Genomic DNA, 19,580 nt, shown 5'->3' on the forward strand with positions numbered 1-19,580 from the left:
TCACGTTATACTGGTACGAGCTTGGAGCGAGAGAAAACCCGCTCCTCGCGATCCCGGTGAAACTGCGTGTCGCCGCTCCGCTCACATATTCTAGTGGACATGGCAATCATATTTAACTTTATTTTAACTAATTGTTTTTGTAACACATCCTTTTCATTTTTGGCAAACACCATCCCGAGCTGATATATCACAGGATGATGTCAGGCAGTTAAAACTTTGTGAATACATGTTGGGTAATTTCCTGATGAAATCTGCTAAATAGATGACTCATGTTATAAGGTTGAATGGTTATTTGGAAACGATTATGATTTCATATTTTAATTAATCACGTATGGTCTTATCTAGATGTCATAGCAGATATCCAAGATGTACAGAAACAGAGCTAAAGCAGAAGGTAAACAAGCAAGCAAACAAACAATCTAGCAAACAACTTTATATTATATATATATATATATATATATATATATATATATATATATATATATATATATATATATATATATATATATATATATATATATTTTCATGAGGGACCTCAGCATGGACCAAGCACCATTTAACTACTACCCAATACTCCATATGTCCACAACATGGAAACCCCAGGGGACTGGAAACAGCAGAGGCTCAAGGCACCAGGAGTCTAAGACCAGACACACCAACCTACAAGAACGTACACACACATACTCAAATTTCCAGAGCTGTATAAAGTCAATAGGAACATAATGGCCTTCATCTGGAATGCAGAGAAATGCTGGAGTGCAATATATAAAGTGTGGTATGTAGCAAGACACGCTGTCTGAACTGCTGTTCTGTATCAGCCTGAGCCTCCTCAGTAAGGTCATCAGTGAGAGTGGAGAGGCATACAAATTCATAAGTGAAGCTTCCAACAACTATCAGGATGACATCAAGCCATACACTAAGACAGGAAGGACTCTCTGACCCCAGGACAGCTGCACATCCCTGACGATTCTCCACACACATGAGGCTGAAATCAGAAGGAGAGCAAGATCTCCTTCCAAAAGAAGGTGGCCGTTTCACATCAAGCTTGTCCCAGTCATGATAGCGGCATTTCAGGGGGAGCTTGCATGCGAGCAACCCCTAAGTTGGAGGAGGGGGTCTAACAGATTGCAAGAACGGCAACACCGACCTAAATCCAGAAGAGCGCAAAGTTTGCAAAGGTTAAAATACTGCAGACAAACTGCCAGGCCTATAGCAGAAGGCCAAAGTGTGAGTGAAAAAAAGATAAGAGCAACTTTTACTTTGGATTAGCAGCGTGAGTGATAGATTTAAAGCGCCGGCCAGAAGGGCCTGCCTCCCTGTAGGTGACAAAACCATAAAACAGCGCTGCAATACTGAGAACTAGCGCTGAAGCACAGAAACCCGCCTCTGGTTATCTCACTGGGACTGAAGGGAAATCAGGTTTTAACATCTTATCTCTGATTAGGAGAATAACTACTATCTACACACACACACACGGGAATGGTGTGTGATCCTGTTTCTGCTCATTTGGCTTTGCTACTAGTGACATCACTTCCTTCAGTGCTGTGTGGAAAAAGAGGGAGGGAGACAGAAGAAGAGAAGGAAGGAGAGAGGGTGAGAACGCATGCGACGAAAAGAACAGGAGACTGGTTTGGTTTCACTTTCACTTTGTACTCTTGGCAGCTGGTTCGCAGAGCACGGAAACCAACACAACACACTCAGAAAGGCACAGTTAATCCAAGAGAGCAAACAGACACAAACACGGGCACAAAACCAGTGAATATGGCTTTCAAATACCCTGAGGCAAGACGGGATGAGAATAAGGTCAGTGTTTTTCACCTAGAGGCTCTTACACACGCACGCACACTATATTGTATGATCACACATGTTCCCGCACACACACACACGTACAGGGTCATTCATTTCTATCTTTTGTTCTTCCGCTTAGACACATACGGACATTTACAAATACGCAAAATTGAAGGACTGAGAAGAATGTTATGAATGTATATGTGTTTGGGTGTGTGTGTCTGAACAGGGAAGTATATGTCACTGGGTAGTTATATGTCACAGTTGAGGTTTTGGGGCTGTTTCTACAAGTTACACTAAACTGGAAAGCCAAATTAATTTTCAGTGATTCGTTTAGTCATCCTGAAGCACTGTTGTGAGAAACTTCAAGGATTTTAAACATGTAGAACAAAGTGTGTGCACTGTGTGTGCAACTAACACCCTTGCCATATTTCTCAGGTGGACGACTACCACGGGGTGAAGGTCCCTGACCCCTACTGGTGGCTAGAGGATCCTGACAGCGAGGAGACCAAGGTGAACCCGTGTCAACCCCCCTGAGAGAATAAATCCAAGAGTGCCACATAAAAATCCGTAATCCAGGCACTAAGAATATTTGCATAGTAATGGATATCTTGCTTGCATCTGCATGTATATATGTGTGCATGTGTGTGCATGTATGTCTGTATGTTCAAGTTCATAAACCTGGGTGTATGTGTGCATATTCATATTTGTGTGAGTGTGTATATATGTGTGAATGCTCATGGTTGTGTGTGCATGTTTGTGTTCATATTTGTGTGTGTGTGTGTGGGGGGGGGTATTTAGGCATTTGTAGATGAGCAGAACAGTCTGACCATGCCGTACCTGGAGCAGTGTGAAGTCAGGGCTCAGTTTCATCAGCGTCTCACTGAGCTCTACAACTACCCTAAATACAGCTGCCCCTACAAGAGAGGTCACAGGTACCATCACAAACTGTATGCCCACAAAACTACCCCAAATAGCTGCCCCTACAAGAGAGGTCACAGGTACCATCACAAACTGTATGCCCACAAAACTACCCCAAATACAGCTGCCCCTACAAGACAGGACACAGGTACCATCACAAACTGTAAGCCCACAAAACTACCCCAAATACAGCTGCCCCTACAAGAGAGGACACAGGTACCATCACAAACTGTAAGCCCACAAAACTACCCCAAATACAGCTGCCCCTACAAGAGAGGACACAGGTACCATCACAAACTGTATGCCCACAAACTCTGCCCCTGACCAAAAAAGTGCTGCTACAAATAATACCAACCACAAAATGCTAAACTCTCACACTTGTAACTCCTATGTACTACTAAATTTTAAAAAATAACTGTGCACAAACACACACACACTATGTATTATTATACTTATCTGACATTGACTCCAATGACACAGGATCAAAATAAACCAAACGTTAGGTCAAACACACCCAGCTATACCTAATGTTTTCACAAACTACTATCACAAAAGACACCATCTTTTTGACTGGATGATTTCAAATGTCTTGTGTAAGAGGCAAACAAACCAACAAACCAACTGGTTCTTCCCTGTGTCTGTGATCAGACATGTATACAAATGTCCTTGCATGGCAGGTATTTCTACTTCCACAATGAGGGTTTGCAGAACCAGGATGTGCTGTATGTGCAGGACTCTCTAGACAGCCCAGCCTCTGTGTTCTTTGACCCCAACATACTTTCTGAGGATGGCACTGTGGCTCTAAAGAGTGGGTTCTCTCTCTCGCACACACACACACACACCCCCACACACCCACACACACAAACACACACCCACACACACACACAAACACATGCCCTTCCTCATCTATCTCATTCTGCCTCTTTCTGCACGTAGTGTGCCGGCTGTCCGAGGAGTGCGAGTACTTTGCGTATGGGCTGAGCAGCGCCGGTTCCGACTGGGTCACGGTGCGGTTCATGAAGGCCAATGACCTCACTCCACTTCCCGATGTCCTGGAGCGGGTTAAGTTCAGCTGCCTGGCTTGGACCCATGACGCCAAGGGCATCTTTTACAACTGCTACCCAATACAGGACGGCAAGGTTGATGGTGAGGGTAGGGATGTGATCTGTGGATGTGTGTGTAAATGCTATTATGGGTAATGCACACGCGCACACTTTTAAAGTTTGAGTTTAAGCATGGGCAAGTAAGTGAATGTGAATTTCAGTCAGCCATTCTTGTGTGCTTTTATTTTCCACAGTAATGCAAGATGCTTTCTCTCACGCTCTGCCCGTGTCATTTTTATTCCAGGTACAGAGACCACATGCAACCTCAACCAGAAACTCTTCTACCATGTGGTTGGCACCAGCCAATCAGAGGACATCCTAGTGGCAGAATTTCCTGACCACCCAAAATGGCACAGCAGCGTCACTGTGAGAATATATAACGGTCACATGACACCTTTAGGCTGGGAAATTCTAAATAAACATCTTTTAATGAGATATTTTAAGACAAAGCATTTTGCTTCAGGTCCATTTAGCTAATTTCTGTTGAGGACGCAATGGTCTGGGATGATGGAAGGCAGAACACACCAATTCACACAGACCAAAACCAATTTTTGCCCCATTGAATTTTGCTCTACCACATATATAATATTTGGTTTAAAAAAGGATTTTAATCACATTACTGACACTTCAAAAAAAAAATCATTACTTAAAATTGATTGTTACATGGCGTTATGGACCGATCTCCAGCTGGTTCATAACAAACAATTGTGGGAAGTGATGGGAAGTAGTTATAGTCAAAAGTAAATTTTATTTCTACATTGATATAGTTAAAACTGCTAGAATAAATCCCCGTCATCAGTAATCCCCAAACGGCCTAAAAATTTGACCTGTAACAAAGAGAAGCAAAAAGCGACATCAAAGGCTAACAACTAACGATGCTGAACAGCTTTTTAAAGAGACCCTAATCCCCTGCACACTGGTGTCTCAGCAGCCAATCAGGTCCAGCTCCGCCTCCTCATTTCACCTACAACAATCAACGCAAAAATAAGACAGACAGCCCATAGGGCCATTACAATGGTGATTTTATAGATTAAACCAACTGCAGAAAAACTTTTTTCTCAATGTAAAAGTAAATAGAAGGAAATTATATTGGCCTAGTACATCTAAAATATAAAGAATGGTAAGTGCTGATGTGACATGCTCTGTTGGATTACGGTGGTTTTCACCACCATTCCTCTTTTTCTCACTCTCTTTCTCTCTCCCTTACACTCTTCCATTATCCCCATCACCTGCTCTCTCTCTCTCTCTCTCTCTCCCCCCCTCTCTTGGTCTCTCTCGTTCTCACTCTCTCGAGGTGTCTGATGATGGCAGGTATGCGGTGCTGTCCATCACCGAGGGCTGCGAGCCCGTTAACCAGCTGTGGTACTGTGATTTGCAGGAACTACCCGACGGCATCTCAGGTCTGTCTGTGCATGTCATCTTTTGTGAATGTGGCTGAAAAATCTGGGTGTATGATGGGAGTGTGTGTGGGTTAGTGCTTTGAGGGAGAAACAGTTGTTAGGGGATTTCAGGGTGGCAAAGAAAGATCACAGGCACAATTAATTAAATATCTCACGCAATGTTTGGATGGATGCTTTCATTCTTAGAAGGCTCTTTAAACATAAACTTATAGGAAAACAGTTGAAACACACCACTGAAACAAGGAAATGAAACCAAGAATAAAACAGAATCAATTGGAAAAAAAACAACATTTCTGTAGCTCATAGCTTAAAGCTAATTAAGCTTTGCCCTTCTTACTCACAGCTGAGAGCCAGAAACTTGAAAACTTGTAACTGATGTACCTGATATATCTGTAGTATGCTCAGGGCATAATAGACACTGTAATGATCTTTGTATTACAGCCACACATGGAAGTACACACACACACACACACACTGAAATGCCTTAATCCCACCTCCAGGCCTCTTGCCGTGGGTGAAGTTGGTGGAGACGTTTGAGGCGCAGTACACCTACGTGACCAACGAGGGCACCGTGGTCACCTTCCGCACCAACCTGGACGCGCCGCGCTACCGCGTCATCAACGTGGACCTCCAGAAGCCAGGGAGGGAAAACTGGAGCTCCCTCATTCCTCAAGACGAGAAGGACGTCCTGGGTAAGAGACCTGCGCAGCCTGGGGATAGTGCAGCCTCGCTGCCATCAGATTAACCTCCAATCAATTCTAAAATTCTTCCATAAAATAAAAACAAAAAAAAACAACAAACCAACACGCATGGTGCACATAAAAATGACCAGACATTAATTCTCTGTTAATATTATATATATATATATATATATATATATATATATATATATATATATATATATATATATATATATATATATATAAATCAATATGACTAACATCGCTTCAATTTAATTTCATAAACCATAACACCACTGCACGAACGTAGTCAAAATGTAATTCTCGTTTCACAGTCAATTTAACCCTCACTGTTTGAACTGGTAAACTGCTTTACTTGTTCACTGGCATGTTACTTAATGCCGTTTCATCGTTCATCTCATTTCGACTTCGATGGCGAAGCGAGCGTTTTTGTGAGTGCTGATATGACTCACGCATCGGGCTTTTGTCTTATGTTGTAATGACTTCAGGTGCTTTTCAGTATATTGAAATCGCTGTCTGGTGCAGACATACCCTGGAGAGGACGGTAGCACAGAGTTTCCAGCTGCCAGCACACCTGGTTAAAAATTTCACCCAAGAGTGAAATTATATGACGCATCAGAACAGATTTGTCCTTTAAAGAAAGCAGTAGGTTGGCTGTAGCCTACCTCTTATATTACTGGATTACATTTCCTGATTTGATAAGAAATTGTACGAGATCATTTCTTAAACACAAACCTCTGTCCACGTTCCCATAATTGAACCGCACACTCGTGCTGATTCTGCAACACCGATGTTTTGATCGAAAATGATGGAAATGGATATAACAAATTAGTTGTTGTTGTTTTTTTTTGGGGGGGGGGGGGGGGTTCCAGAAAAAATGACCGCATCTTTATTGACTGTGTACTTCCACTTACGTATTCTGGTTTAAGCATTTACATGTGAAAAGAAGAAAGGAGCATTATTATCCTTCAGATAGCCTCTCTCTCTCTCTTTAAGCAGTTGGTTAAATTCAGGTTTTTCACGGAAAACGCTAATAATCGTGCCTCAACACAACTGAACTTCTGACTTCCAGTTTATTACCCCCAGGCTTTGTGCAGTGTGTGAATCAGCACCACCTGCTGGTCAACTACGTGCATGACGTGAAGGACATCCTGCAGCTGTACGAGCTGGGCTCCGGCGCGTGGATCCGCGACCTGCCTTTAGATGTCGGCACGGTTGTGGGGCTCAGCTGCAAAAAGAAGCATTCCGACTTCTTCTATAAGTTCACGTCTTTCACCACTCCAGGTGCACATCATTCAGGGCTTGCAAACTTCTCAAACTACACCATATGAAGTGAACAATACTTATTAGCATTCATCCCGCGTATACTATCCAAATTTAGTGAGCTCATATGTATTTTCTATGGTTCAGTTCACAAACGGAGGCCAAAATCTGATTATTTAGTTGTCTTATGAATATGACCCCCCCACCAAAAAAAAATAAATTAAAAAATCTCTTGCATAGTTAATGATCTAGGATATTGAATAGCATTTCCAGCCTCTAAGTACATGTAAACCTGTACAAACCTGTGCAGGAATTATCTACCACTATGATCTGAGTCAGACCAACGCAGAACCCACGATCTTCAGACAGGTGGAGGTAAAGGGGGTACAGGCCTCTGACTACCAGACCAGCCAGGTAGATCTGCATGTGCGCACACCCCCACACACCATTAACAGGGTATAAAATCCCATACCCCACAACAGGACAGTGCAGCCTGTGTTAATCCAGGATTCTGTCATCAGGCACAAGACTTTCCACATCTGGATCACATTACCTGTTGCGTGTCAGTTCTCAGCGTGTCGCTGTCTTTCCAGAACATGAGCCATCTGCCATAATCAGAATGCTGGTGCTGGATGAAAATCTGCATTGTTGTCCCTTATAAATTTATGCATTTTTTAGGTGTTCTACCCCAGTAAGGACGGCACCAAGATCCCGATGTTCCTGGTGCATGCTGTTGGTATCCAGAAGGATGGCTCCCACCCAGTCTTTCTCTATGGATACGGAGGCTTTGAGAACTCCATTCAACCATACTACAAGTACATTTTATCAATTCAGTCAACTATGTATATGGAATGTGGATAGCACATGTAGCTGACATGAGGCTATCCAACCAATGACTGGAAAAGGCAGGACTGAAGGACAACACAGTGGCACTAATCATAGCAGCATAAGATCAAGCACTGAGCACTAGGTCAGTCAAAACAGTGTTGTATCACAGCAGACCAGACCCAAGATGCAGGCTGTGCAAAGGGCACTTGGGGCTGTGACTCCTAAGCTGGAGTCCCAGAACTGATATCAATCTCAGTCCAGACAAGTGCAATCCTCGGAACAATGAAAGTACTTTGTCACGGCCTTGAAAAAAAAGAAAAGAAAAGAAGATATTATCAAAACCACATGAAATGAGAGAGAATGAAACTGAGAGACAGAATGAGATTAAAAGTTATAGTGAGTTTTTGTGTGTGTGTGTGTGTTTGTGTGTTGTAGTGGGTAAACCAGGGAACAAGCTGAACTGATTTGATGATTTCCTATTTGTGTGTGATAAGACATCACTTGTCTTATAAATATAGCATAGAAATGTGAAATTAAATTAATTTACTTTTTAATTACCATTTTACATTGTGTGTGTGTGTGTGTGTGTGTGTGTAGCACAGCAAACCTGCTCTTCGTCAGGCACCTAGGGGGTATACTGGCTGTGGCCAACATCAGAGGGGGAGGGGAATACGGTCAGACTTGGCACAAAGGTACAACTCTTCACCACTTCTCCTCAGCCTTCTGCCTGTGTGCTTGACCTAATGCTCACCCCTGAGCAGATTATACTGTAATCCAGATAAAAGACACTGTGTACCAAATTAGATCGCAAAAAGAACAACATGACACAACAGGCAGACTGATCAATCCTAAATCTTCAGACGGTGTTTTTAATCCTTGGGGCCACCAGCTACCAATACATCTGTACCAGGTGTTCAGTGTTCTTAATAGCTGTATGGCTGTCTGGTGGCCCTGAGCACCGAGTTGAAAAGCAAGGCCATATATTATTGCACAGTTTTTTTTAATGAGTTAATAACATTGTATTAACTTCCATATATTTACTTGGCTGCTGAGTTTTTTTTTTTCCTGAAATGTAACTTTAAAAAGATCCCAGGTCCGTGCCAAACTCCAATAATAAGCCTCTTTGGGTAAGTGCGCCACCTAAAGGTTCAACACCGTCATCGCATGTCCACATTTTTAAACCGGCTTCCTTTACAGTAGCGTTAACAGCGTGCTGTACTGTAAACAGCAAAGGCGCCTGGTTTGATGTGCAAACGGCGAGCATTTTAACGTAATTAAAAAGTAAATCGATACTGTTAGTAGATGAAAGCTCTGTGTGGCCCTGTTTGTGTTGTAGCGGGCACCTTGGGTCACAAGCAGAACTGCTTCGATGATTTCCAGTGTGCGGCGGAGTACCTAGTCCGGGAGGGCTACACCAAGCCGGGCCGCATCGCCATCAACGGCGCCTCCAACGGCGGTCTGCTAGTCGGTAGGCTAGCGCCCGGGGGGGGCAAGTTTTATCGTTTTCAGTTCAGCACTCAACTATGATTAGAAATGAAACACCATATATTGTCTCAGCCAGAGACATTAGGAAGGTATTTTCAAAAGTCAGAGCAAAAACGTCACCGTCTTCTTACCTGTACTGACCTGTTTATGTCCTGCACTCAAAACAGGCAGCATAGACCTTTCACTTGAGGTTCGTCTGCGATATCAAAGCCTAACGAAGACGTTGATTTTAAAACAGATTTGGTATTAACCGAGCCGTAAAAGCTACGGTAGCAGGGACAGTCGAGTCACTGTGTGTGTCTACTCATTAGAGCCTCAGTCATCAAAGCAATCAGTACTTCGCTACACGCAAGGTTAAACAGTAGAATCACTAGACGACAGCCACACATACCATATGGCAGGGCATATGTGGTATCTGTGTCAATCTAAATCATTTATGAAAATGGAACAATTGGCTTTGTTATGTAAAACACATTAATATGTGACTTGCTGCTCTGCGTTTAGGTTTGTTTGAGATGAGACGCTATGTGTTTTGCAAGGATTTTATTAAATATCCGCGCAGGAGAAGGCCAAGATGAACACACTCTGCGTGATACTTTAGTGCGGGCCAGTGCTTCTCAGGTGTGCGTGTGTGTTCAGGGGGTAAAGTAAGTGCTGTGTGCCCCTCCCCCGCAGGGGCCTGTGTGAACCAGCGTCCTGATCTCTTTGGCTGTGCTGTCGCGGAGGTGGGAGTGATGGACATGCTCAAATTCCACAAGTTCACCATCGGCCACGCCTGGACAACCGACTACGGCTGCGCTGACGACCCGGAGCAGTTCAAGTGGCTCATCAAGTACGAACAAACCTACTTCCTCACTCTCATGTTCTGTTTGACAGGTACTTTATTGGGTCAACAGCCCAAGTATTCTAACCATGAAGTGCAAGTGACACGCAAATCACAACCATCCTAACTACTTGTAATCCACCGCCAGCCGCGTTCGTTTTTTGCGCGCGTTGAGTGTTTCTTTAAGGCAGCCCTGCGGAAGACAGGAGACTGAAGAAGGGGTTCTTACAAATGGATTAGGCTTCCTAGCTCAACGTTTTCAAGATCAGGTTTACCTCGTAGCTGAGAAAACCTTTGATGCCTTTGACGTGTGATGATTATTTCACATAATAAATTATTATAAAATTTTCAGGTTTCCTTTCTGCTGCGTTAACGTGCTGCCCCGAGCGTTTATCGATCCGCGTCCCTGTCCGTTCCACACAAATACGTCACTGCGGCTGCGAACAAAAGGGGCCCTTTTAACGTTAATGCGCAAACACATTATCCATCAGCACTAAAATATCCCTTCAGAATAATTTCAATAAATCATTTCGATCAGTAAGCGGTTGCCGTCTGTCCGACTTCGACAGGTACTCTCCGCTGCACAACCTCCCGGGCGCAGGTAGCGAGGGCCCCCCGTACCCCGCCATGCTGCTGCTGACGGCCGACCACGACGACCGAGTGGTGCCGCTGCACACGCTGAAGTACGCGGCCACGCTGCAGAGAACCGTGGGCCGGCGGCCCAATCAGACGCAGCCGCTGCTACTCCGCGTGGACACACGCAGCGGACACGGCGCCGGCAAGCCCACGGCCAAGGCCATCCTGGAGGACACGCACATCTTCTCGTTCGTAGCGCAGACCCTCGGCCTCAGCTGGAGGGGGTGAGAGGAGAGGGAGAAACTGAAAACTGAAATTACATCAAGGTCTGGGATTCATAGGACGTTTGAGAGTTACACTCGGGTGTTTTGTGGGCCCTTATGATTTCATAGTGCTGCTCTTGGATTAGATATATGTTAGTTATGTTTTATAGTTATAAAAGGGATTTAAAATTTCAAAACTAATTTTATGAACAATTCTTTGGCTAATAATTTGAGTAAATGTAAAGTCTACTTCATACTAATAAAAACAGCTTGTCTGGCAAAAGCCTTTCACCTTCTTGTAAAATCACACAAAATAAATTCAGCCTTAATTGTTTTTAAGCATTTCTCCCCTTTTATCATCACTTTGATTGGATGCAGTTAGTGTACCTCGCCAGAAGACGCAACCTGTTTCAAGGCCAAGCACTGTATTTGTCACACGCCACTAGGGGGCAGCAAAGAACTGCATTGAGCGGGTCACTTTTCAAGTCGACCCTCTTCGCCAAACAGACCAGAGAAGGCCTTGCTAATAGGACCGACTGTGTTAGCTCCCAGCATGGTGTGGTCAGCAAGTACCACGAGTGGGATAGAGGAGCCTGGAACTGATTAGGGATTGGTTTAGATCAGGTTTCTGGGGTGAGCAGGCATACAGAGAGTGCGAGAGCTCAGTAGATACAAAGCTGGGTAGCCTTGAGAAGCTACTGGAATGGAGAGGAAGAAAAACATGCTAAGGTCACAGAGGACACGTAGTAAGACACTTTCCATCTGCTAAACTCTTGTCTCCTCTACATGCTTTTTATTTGTCATTACCTCCCTCTGATCTGCCCTCAGAGAATTGGAATACTGTGGTCTTTCATAGTTAGCCTCTCTTACACATACAAACACACACTTGGCAGCTTTGACATCTCCATCCTCCTTAGTGAGTGTGATTATACTCTTCTAAGAGAGCCTCTGTGCACCTTGTGAGGCAGTACACTCCCAGAGAGGCCCAAGACAGTCCCACTCCACTTTGTTTGTTCACACTCGCAGCTGATCCGGATTAATCTCAAAATCCCATTTAAGCGCTGGCATGGCCGTCGCTCGGATCAGACTTTTGTGCGAGGAAACTTTCACCTTCACACTGGCTTATAGGTGGCTTTATCCTGAAAGGGTTTTTTTTTTTTTTTTTAGTGTGCACCCCCCCCCCTCATCCCACCTCTTTTGCATGAGGGAAGAAATGTGGGCTCCTTTATGCAGACGGAGAGACGGGGGAGACGTCTTTCTCCTCACCCCTGCCTTTCTCATACATACAATCTTTTTGATTGATTTTTTTTTTTTAAAGTAAATGCCTTTATCTGTCATTGTTCTTAACGAGAGAGAAGAAAATGACGACTCTTCAAAATAGGACTTAAACTATGCCTCAGTACAGGCTCCTTATAGTAACAGTTTTGGAATGACGTGTGACAACAGTGACACAGCATTAGTCACTAATCTGTGACAAGCCAAACGATCGTCTTATTGTTCAGTTCACAAGCTGCTGTGTCTGGGCATACAACAAAGATACTATGACGGAAGGGTTTATTTATGTAACTATCTAACTAGCCTAAAGCACAATCAAGTCTAAATTGTGTGTGGAAACACCAATCAGTATTTACACAGATTCAGAGGTTGTCAGTAGTACTAACAACTAATAGATCATGGATCAGTGATGTTTATGCAAATTCAAAAGTAAAATGTGTGAGAAAATAATTTAATCACTGGCTTGACTCTCTCAAGCATCTGTGTCTTGTAGTTTGTGTATGAGCACTTAATGGTAACACTGGGTCATTGAACAAAGATTTCTTACACTTTAACAGTAACATAGTAGTGGATCGTATTAGTAAATTGTATCAGTACTGTAACATATGTTCGGTATTCGTAGTAAAGGTGGCCTACAGTAACACTTTACAAAATCAGATGGTGTAATTTTGTAAGCATGTGAGGGTTTGGGAAGTCATGCTCATGTCAGAAGCTGAAGCGGACTGACGCGTTTGCTTTACAAAGAGCTTTCAGCGCGCAATTCGCCGTGCTTTTAACACGGGCCCTTTGACCCTGACGAGACGGCAGGTTTCCAATTTAATAATGATGTGACAAAAATCCACTAACAGGTTTTCTTCTTTAGAGCTTCTGTCGCAATCAGATCATGCACGGCCTCTTTTAAGGGGAAAATATTTACACAGGAATAAGGCTGACGCAGACAGAGGCTGGGAGTGGGAAGGGCAAGAAAGGAAAACTCATTAATTCCCAAACTCGTCTCTCCACTTCAATATGACGGCAACAATAAAAATGATTTTCTGCAGCTCCCTCCTCTGTTCAAATATTACATCCACGCAGACGCGGGCACGCGCACTCGCACGCACATACACACACACGCTTATGAAGTGTCAAATGGATAATCACGGAAGCAGGATTATTGGAAATGAACAGAGGGAATTGAAACTACAGTGTGAGAGAACTCCTACTTCTTTTTCACAAAAAGACTTATTATACTGGCAAAAGATTATACTGATTATACTGAAGAATATAATGCAATATATTCTTCCGTAAGATTTTCAGAATACACACATCACACAGTGCACCAAAAATATGTTTAAAATGTTTTAAAACAGCTCGGATGGAAGCACTAGAAACTCTGCTGGAGAATGTTCCACTGCCTCTAGGATGATTCTGAAACTACGGGACATGTTGAGATTCTCCTTGAGTTTCGCCAAATTTTCTTCAACAAAATGGCTCAGGTTTTCAGCTGTTTCAGCTGCCATGTAGTCGCAGCATACAATTCCAGTGTATGCTATAACGCCATGTTTTACACGAATCGCTCCAACTACATAATAAATAAAAAATAAGTACAGTGTTGGTGGCCTATTCCAAAATCACAACCAAAGACTAAATATATTCATTAGTCTGCAGTTGAAATAAGGTGTTGTGAATAAATGAATAAATAAATTAAACTCAAACCAGGGACAAGCAGTTCTAGAGGCATTTCACAAAATGCCATTCAAACACCAACATCTTCACTGAGGGAAGATATTATTCACAAGTTTTAAAATACAAATGCTAATGCAAAGACAGGAGAAGATCAGGCACAGAGAGAGACTGAAAATCAGTCACATCACAGAAAAACGAAAAGCCGAACTGCACATTCTGAGGGAGGGAGACGCATATGGTGAGATTCCTGCAAACACACTGAAGCAAATGAAAGAGGAAAAAAACTACCCAACCCGTGAATGCTTGCATGGCATTTTTTAATAACACATTTCAATATTGCAACAGCCATCTGTTATCTAACAGGTAAAAATCATCAAAAAAAACCCAAAAGGTTATTCCAAATACCCAAGCTCTCTACTACTTTCCTAATTCAAACAATGAAACCTTTGAACACAGTGAGAAGATATTATATTCAGCGCATTGTCTCAAACTAATTATAAAAATAGATTGCATTTTCAAGTACATATTTACAGTATCAAACAGAGATCATGAATATATATTAAATGCACAGAGAGGATACAGTCTAGGGTAAAGAGTAAATGGATGTTCGCACAATACTGTGTGTGTGGTGTGTGTGTGGTGTGTGTGTCCGTGCGTGCGTGTGTGTGTAGAGACAACACATAGTATGCATTTTTGAAGAGATCAAAGCTGATTGTACCTATTGTATGTTTTGTACTTCACTTAAGTCATATAATCCAGATGGATCCAGAGATGTAGGCGCTGTCACATCTCCATGTGAATCTGAACTGGAATAAACTGTTCACACCGTCAGATGGGAATCAGCAGGTCTGAGATTGGTATATTACTGTTTACATTACAGAGGCAGAATTTCAGCTTCGCACTCTTGCTCCTTATCCACACAGCACTGTACACAGCAAAAAGCGATGGTTCAGAAGTCATTCATACTAGAACATTAAACACAGCTCCTCTGTGAGGACCTCGTCCGCATTACAAAATGGCAACATCAAGTACTGGTTTTGTCCGAATGCATCAGACAAGTGCAATGTTAGTGTACGTTTCTGTGCGTGTGTGCGCGCGCGCGTGTGCGTGTGTGTGTGTGTGTGAAGGAGTGTACGTACATACATGCTTACTGCCTCCAACAGAGCAACCATACACCTCTGAAAGTGCGTAAAAAAAAAATATTCCAAGGTCATGGTGAAAATGTATAATCAAACAACATTACATCAGGATACTTTTTATTTTGCCTTGTTATACTTTCATTTCCATTCTTACACATAAAAAAGGTCCTCTGCCAAGTCCTTTTAATTAGAGCTTTAGCAAATGTGGTAGAAACGTGGAAATAAATACTAATAAATATGACACACCACACGAATGGCAGTCTGGAACTTTACAGTGCAAGCACCTCCTGTGCTGAAGATGAAATAATAACAACAACAACGACAACAACAACAATAATAATAATAATAATAATAATAATAATAATAACAATAATAATAATAGAAAATAAAATATAGAATTCTACATGTCAGTACTTGTGGAATTAATTTCTGTTCAACACACACATTTAGGGTTTCTACAGAAGCATCAATTGCTGGAAAAAAAAGGGAAAAAAAACCTGGACAACCTTGTGGTCCACAGTGACAACGACAAAGACACACAAATGGAAACACGCTCGGGAGGAAGTAAGATTTACACAGCTTTGTTTTCTGATTTCTCAGCACTGTCTTCTGCTGCTCGCAGAATATATAACCGGACATCATGCTTCCTGGTCCAATGGCTGCTAAGTGACATGAGCCACTAGTTCACCACCCGCGTTTGGGGCCGTGTGCCGTCATTTAGATCTGTTCTCAGATCAGCGCAGGTCAGTGAGCCCTGGTGCTGTGGTAGGGAGTACAAAGCTAATCCATTGTTTTCAGGTCAGCAAGGGTAAACAGGACAGTGTTTTGGAGCAGAGGGCCCAGTATCGACAGGGGAACATGGACTGAACCATTGCTCCTCAGGGAGAGCAGTGGCCTCGAGTATCCACGAGCTTGAGCTCCTGGGAACAGGCTTATTCAAAGTTTGTCCTCTTCACGGGATTGGAAAGACCCAGGATTTGTACTGAGTAAAGGTGAGTGAGGGCAGAACGAAAAAGAGGAAGAAATGTGGGACATGTCTCCCCTCCCACCTCCTCATTAGTGAACCTCCTGCTAGGTCACTATGCGAACTGAGGTCCACATGACTCTCTCCACTCAGTGATCACTCTCTTGTCCTTCTGGAGAGAGTGTGTATGTTTACATGTGTGTGTGTGCGCGTGTGGTGTGTGCGCGCGTGTGTGTTAGACCTGCACTCCACGACCGTGCATCTGGATGACTTGTGCTCTGAGAGTCTGAATGGCTGCCAGAATCTGCTTCTGGTGCTCTAGAGAAGTGATGCCTAGACTCAACACATCCCTGTACACACACACACACACACACACACACACACACACACACACACGTGCGCACGCACACACACACACACACACACACACACACACACACACACACACGTGCGCACGCACACACACACACACACACACGCTCAATTTTAGCATTACACACATACTTCACATATTGACATTCACGTATAACAAGCAACCAAATTCAAGTCCAAACAAGCACATGGCACACAAAGTGATCATCAGCTTGGTAGATATTACGTTAAACACACACACACACACACACACACACACACACACACACACACACACACACACACACTTGCAGTTACTGTGTACACTCTGTTCCCACACAAAATACCTGTAAATACAATACAAAAAACAAACAGCAAAAAAAAACAAAAAGCAAAAAACAACAACAAAAAAACTGCACAGAAAAAGAGAGAGCAACGAGAGAGAGAGAGAGAGAGAGAGAGAGCATGAAAGGGAAAAAGAGAGAGAGAGAGTGTGTTATATAGAGAAACAGACAGAGACAGCAAGCTCTTACTGGACATTCATGCGAGCGAGCGACTCCAGGTAGCAGTATCCAGCGGCGGTGAAGTTGTCTTTGTAGCGACCCATATCCACAGCCTCCAGCCACTCACCCACAGAGCTGAACGAGGGAAACGTGGGCAAGGGCCTCTCTGACAGAGAGATGGAGGAGGAGCCCAGGGTTCTGCAGAGTGGGCCGGACAGAGAGGGGGCGTGGCTAAAACATGCTGCGTTCACTTTAGAACGGATCCACGTACTCAGCACGCAGCAATACACCAGGTTATGCTCGCTTTGGACCCCAATGGCTAGAGCTCTGATAAATAGTCTCTTATCCACCTCATTCTGTATTAACATTGTCGTATATGCATGGGGAAGTAATATTCAAAACATGCACACTATTAATTTGGTCACACATTAAAACACAGATCCATCATTTGTATCCCCGAACTGGGAGCTAAGTGTGGGGACCTAAAGCTGAGATCGGCCCTGATCCTTCAGACCCACTGGCACGGTTATATTTCTTTCTGCCCTGAACTAACAGCAGGAGTCAGATCTCCAGGAGCAGCCGTGCATGGCCGTGACCTACACAAATGCGCTAAGCTCTGAATCTGCCCTCCCTGTCTAGCAAGGGAATCGGGGCGATTAAACCCAAGCAAGCTGCTTGGAGTGGGCCGGCGGGCGTACCTGCGGGCGAGCGTGGCGGACTGGCCGACGGCGTCGGGGCTGCGGACGGCCTTGCTGAGGGCGCTGTGGATCTGCGTGAAGCTCGGCCGCTCCGCACGCTCCTTCTGCCAGCAGTCCAGCATGAGCTGGTGCAGGGAGGCAGGGCAGCTGAGGGGGGCGGGCAACCGGAAGCCGTCCTCGATGGCCTTGATCACCTTGGAGCATTCACGTCACACACACGCACGCATGTAAGCACATAAGCACGCCCAAAAGCACCCCCCCCCCACAATTCAGCAAACATGACGTGTGTGGATAATTTGTCCAGATTGGCAAACACGTCGCTTTACTGGAGATCTCCGTGGTTTAGAAGGCAGGATCGTGTGCCTCCTTAAGTGACCTGCTCAGTCAGGGGCTCATCCGACTGTGCCGCGGCGTCCGCGTCCCGCACCGCACTGCTCTGACAGAGAGCCACATCGAGAGGCGAGCGAGTGAACCCGGCGCGGCGACTGAGGGCCAAGCAAAAGTAATTACCCTCTCTGAAACGCTCCAGTGACCACATGCCCCGCTCTCCCCGCGCCCGCTGATACGGAGCCGCCTGACTGATCCGCGCGGCCGTTTCCCCTCTACTTGGGAGTGATCGGGCTCCTTTTGTCTCGTGGAAATCATAATCACAGCACAGACGACACTGCGGCATTTGATGATGGACAACGAGGCGATTTGTCACGTGTTTTTTTTTTTTTTTTTAAAGCTGCTTGCTCTTCTTCTGGCAACGCATCTCTCTTTCTGTCTACCCCTTCAAGCCCCCCCCCCCTTGTACCCACTTTATCTCCCTCTCGCTCTCTCTCTCCCTCTCTCTCTCCTTCACCCTCTCACTCCCTCTTGCCCTGTCTCTCACTGGATGGAAAAAAAAAAAAAAAAAAAAATCACGTCCTGAAAGTGTCACGTCAGATCTGATCCCCTGCACTAATCTACTACCGTACCCTCATCATTCCTCACCCTAATGTGAGTTTCTCTCTCCCTCTCTCCCTTTCTCTCTCTCTCTCTCTCATACACACACACACACACACACATTCTCTCATCTATAAGCCTTTTAGAGAATGTTCAGCTTCCTTAACACTACAAGTATTATTTTTTAATAAATATAATTTTTTCCCTTTTTTGTTGGACTGCAACATAACAGTGTCTGGACAGTGACTGGAGGAGATGCTTCTGCTGGAGGACGTTAGCGCTCAACACGGAGCTGCGTGACGCCCCTCACGTCCCGGAGACGGTGACTCTGATTGGTCACGACGCTGAGACACCTCTAAAGCCCCAACTCTCCGAGAGCCCTTCAAAGAGTCAGTCTCAGTCTCTGTCTCTCTGCTTTGAGGTTTATGACTCCACGCGACCCCCACCCGAGCAACCGCTCGTGCGAGCGTGTGTGAGACAGGGACGGACAGAAAGCTTGGGGGGGGGGGGGGGGGATGAGGGCATTCAGATGGATGGCGGGCAAAAAAAAAAAAGAGAAGATGAACACAACATAGAAGGATGTAAGTGAGGGAGCGAGCGCAGAAGACGAAGGGCGCAGAGCGCGGCTGCTTACGTCCTGGTTGCCCATATCCCAGTAGGGCCTCTCGCCGAACGACATCACCTCCCACATGACAATGCCGAAGCTCCAGACGTCGGAGGCAGAGCTGTAGCGGTGGTATAGGATGGCCTCTGGGGCAGTCCACAGCACCACACTCTTCCCAGCATGCTGAGGGGTGGGGGTGTGGTGGGGGGAGACACAGTAGTGGGTGTAGCAAGTGGAAAGTTTAAAGCTTGTTTGTTGATTATAAATAATTTCTACACACCGTTTCACACTGTTGTTAAGACA

The 19,580-nt window shown here is 44.5% G+C and overlaps 2 protein-coding genes across 3 annotated transcripts in view; one reads left to right on the forward strand and one right to left on the reverse strand.

Moving 5' to 3' along the window:
• The first annotated feature begins 1,427 nt into the window (after positions 1–1,427).
• LOC113580103 (prolyl endopeptidase) lies at positions 1,428–11,490 on the forward strand. Its single transcript, XM_027014437.3, has 15 exons — positions 1,428–1,803; positions 2,227–2,301; positions 2,590–2,723; positions 3,387–3,517; positions 3,646–3,855; positions 4,057–4,178; positions 5,107–5,212; positions 5,713–5,904; positions 7,000–7,197; positions 7,487–7,590; positions 7,855–7,991; positions 8,602–8,696; positions 9,341–9,472; positions 10,165–10,321; positions 10,882–11,490. The coding sequence occupies exons 1-15, from the start codon at positions 1,480–1,482 to the stop codon at positions 11,174–11,176; spliced, it is 2,412 nt and encodes an 803-aa protein (XP_026870238.2). The 5' UTR covers positions 1,428–1,479; the 3' UTR covers positions 11,177–11,490.
• A 3,840-nt stretch (positions 11,491–15,330) lies between these two features.
• Positions 15,331–19,580, reverse strand: part of epha10 (EPH receptor A10) — a 108,079-nt gene continuing 103,829 nt past the window's right edge. For both annotated transcript variants that reach the window (XM_035531757.2, XM_081710876.1), the window contains 4 exons: positions 19,308–19,460; positions 17,747–17,940; positions 17,079–17,246; positions 15,331–16,544 (listed from right to left, as the gene is read on the reverse strand). In XM_035531757.2, coding sequence (XP_035387650.2) covers positions 16,430–16,544; positions 17,079–17,246; positions 17,747–17,940; positions 19,308–19,460 — 630 coding nt within the window. In that variant the 3' untranslated portion in view covers positions 15,331–16,429. The remainder of the gene's footprint in view (positions 16,545–17,078; positions 17,247–17,746; positions 17,941–19,307; positions 19,461–19,580) is intronic.

Source organism: Electrophorus electricus, chromosome 3 (genome assembly GCF_041902795.1).
Source record: "Electrophorus electricus isolate QZ-2024a chromosome 3, ASM4190279v1, whole genome shotgun sequence".
Classification (NCBI taxonomy): Eukaryota; Metazoa; Chordata; class Actinopteri; order Gymnotiformes; family Gymnotidae; genus Electrophorus; species Electrophorus electricus.

Bases quoted from the DNA above. Each gene is read 5' to 3' on its own strand.
- LOC113580103 (XM_027014437.3), top strand. From the start codon at position 1,480: ATGGTGTGTGATCCTGTTTCTGCTCATTTGGCTTTGCTACTAGTGACA. The intron at 4,179-5,106 runs GTGAGAATATAT...CACTCTCTCGAG, and splicing joins AATGGCACAGCAGCGTCACT to GTGTCTGATGATGGCAGGTA. The intron at 10,322-10,881 runs GTACGAACAAAC...CGACTTCGACAG, and splicing joins CAGTTCAAGTGGCTCATCAA to GTACTCTCCGCTGCACAACC.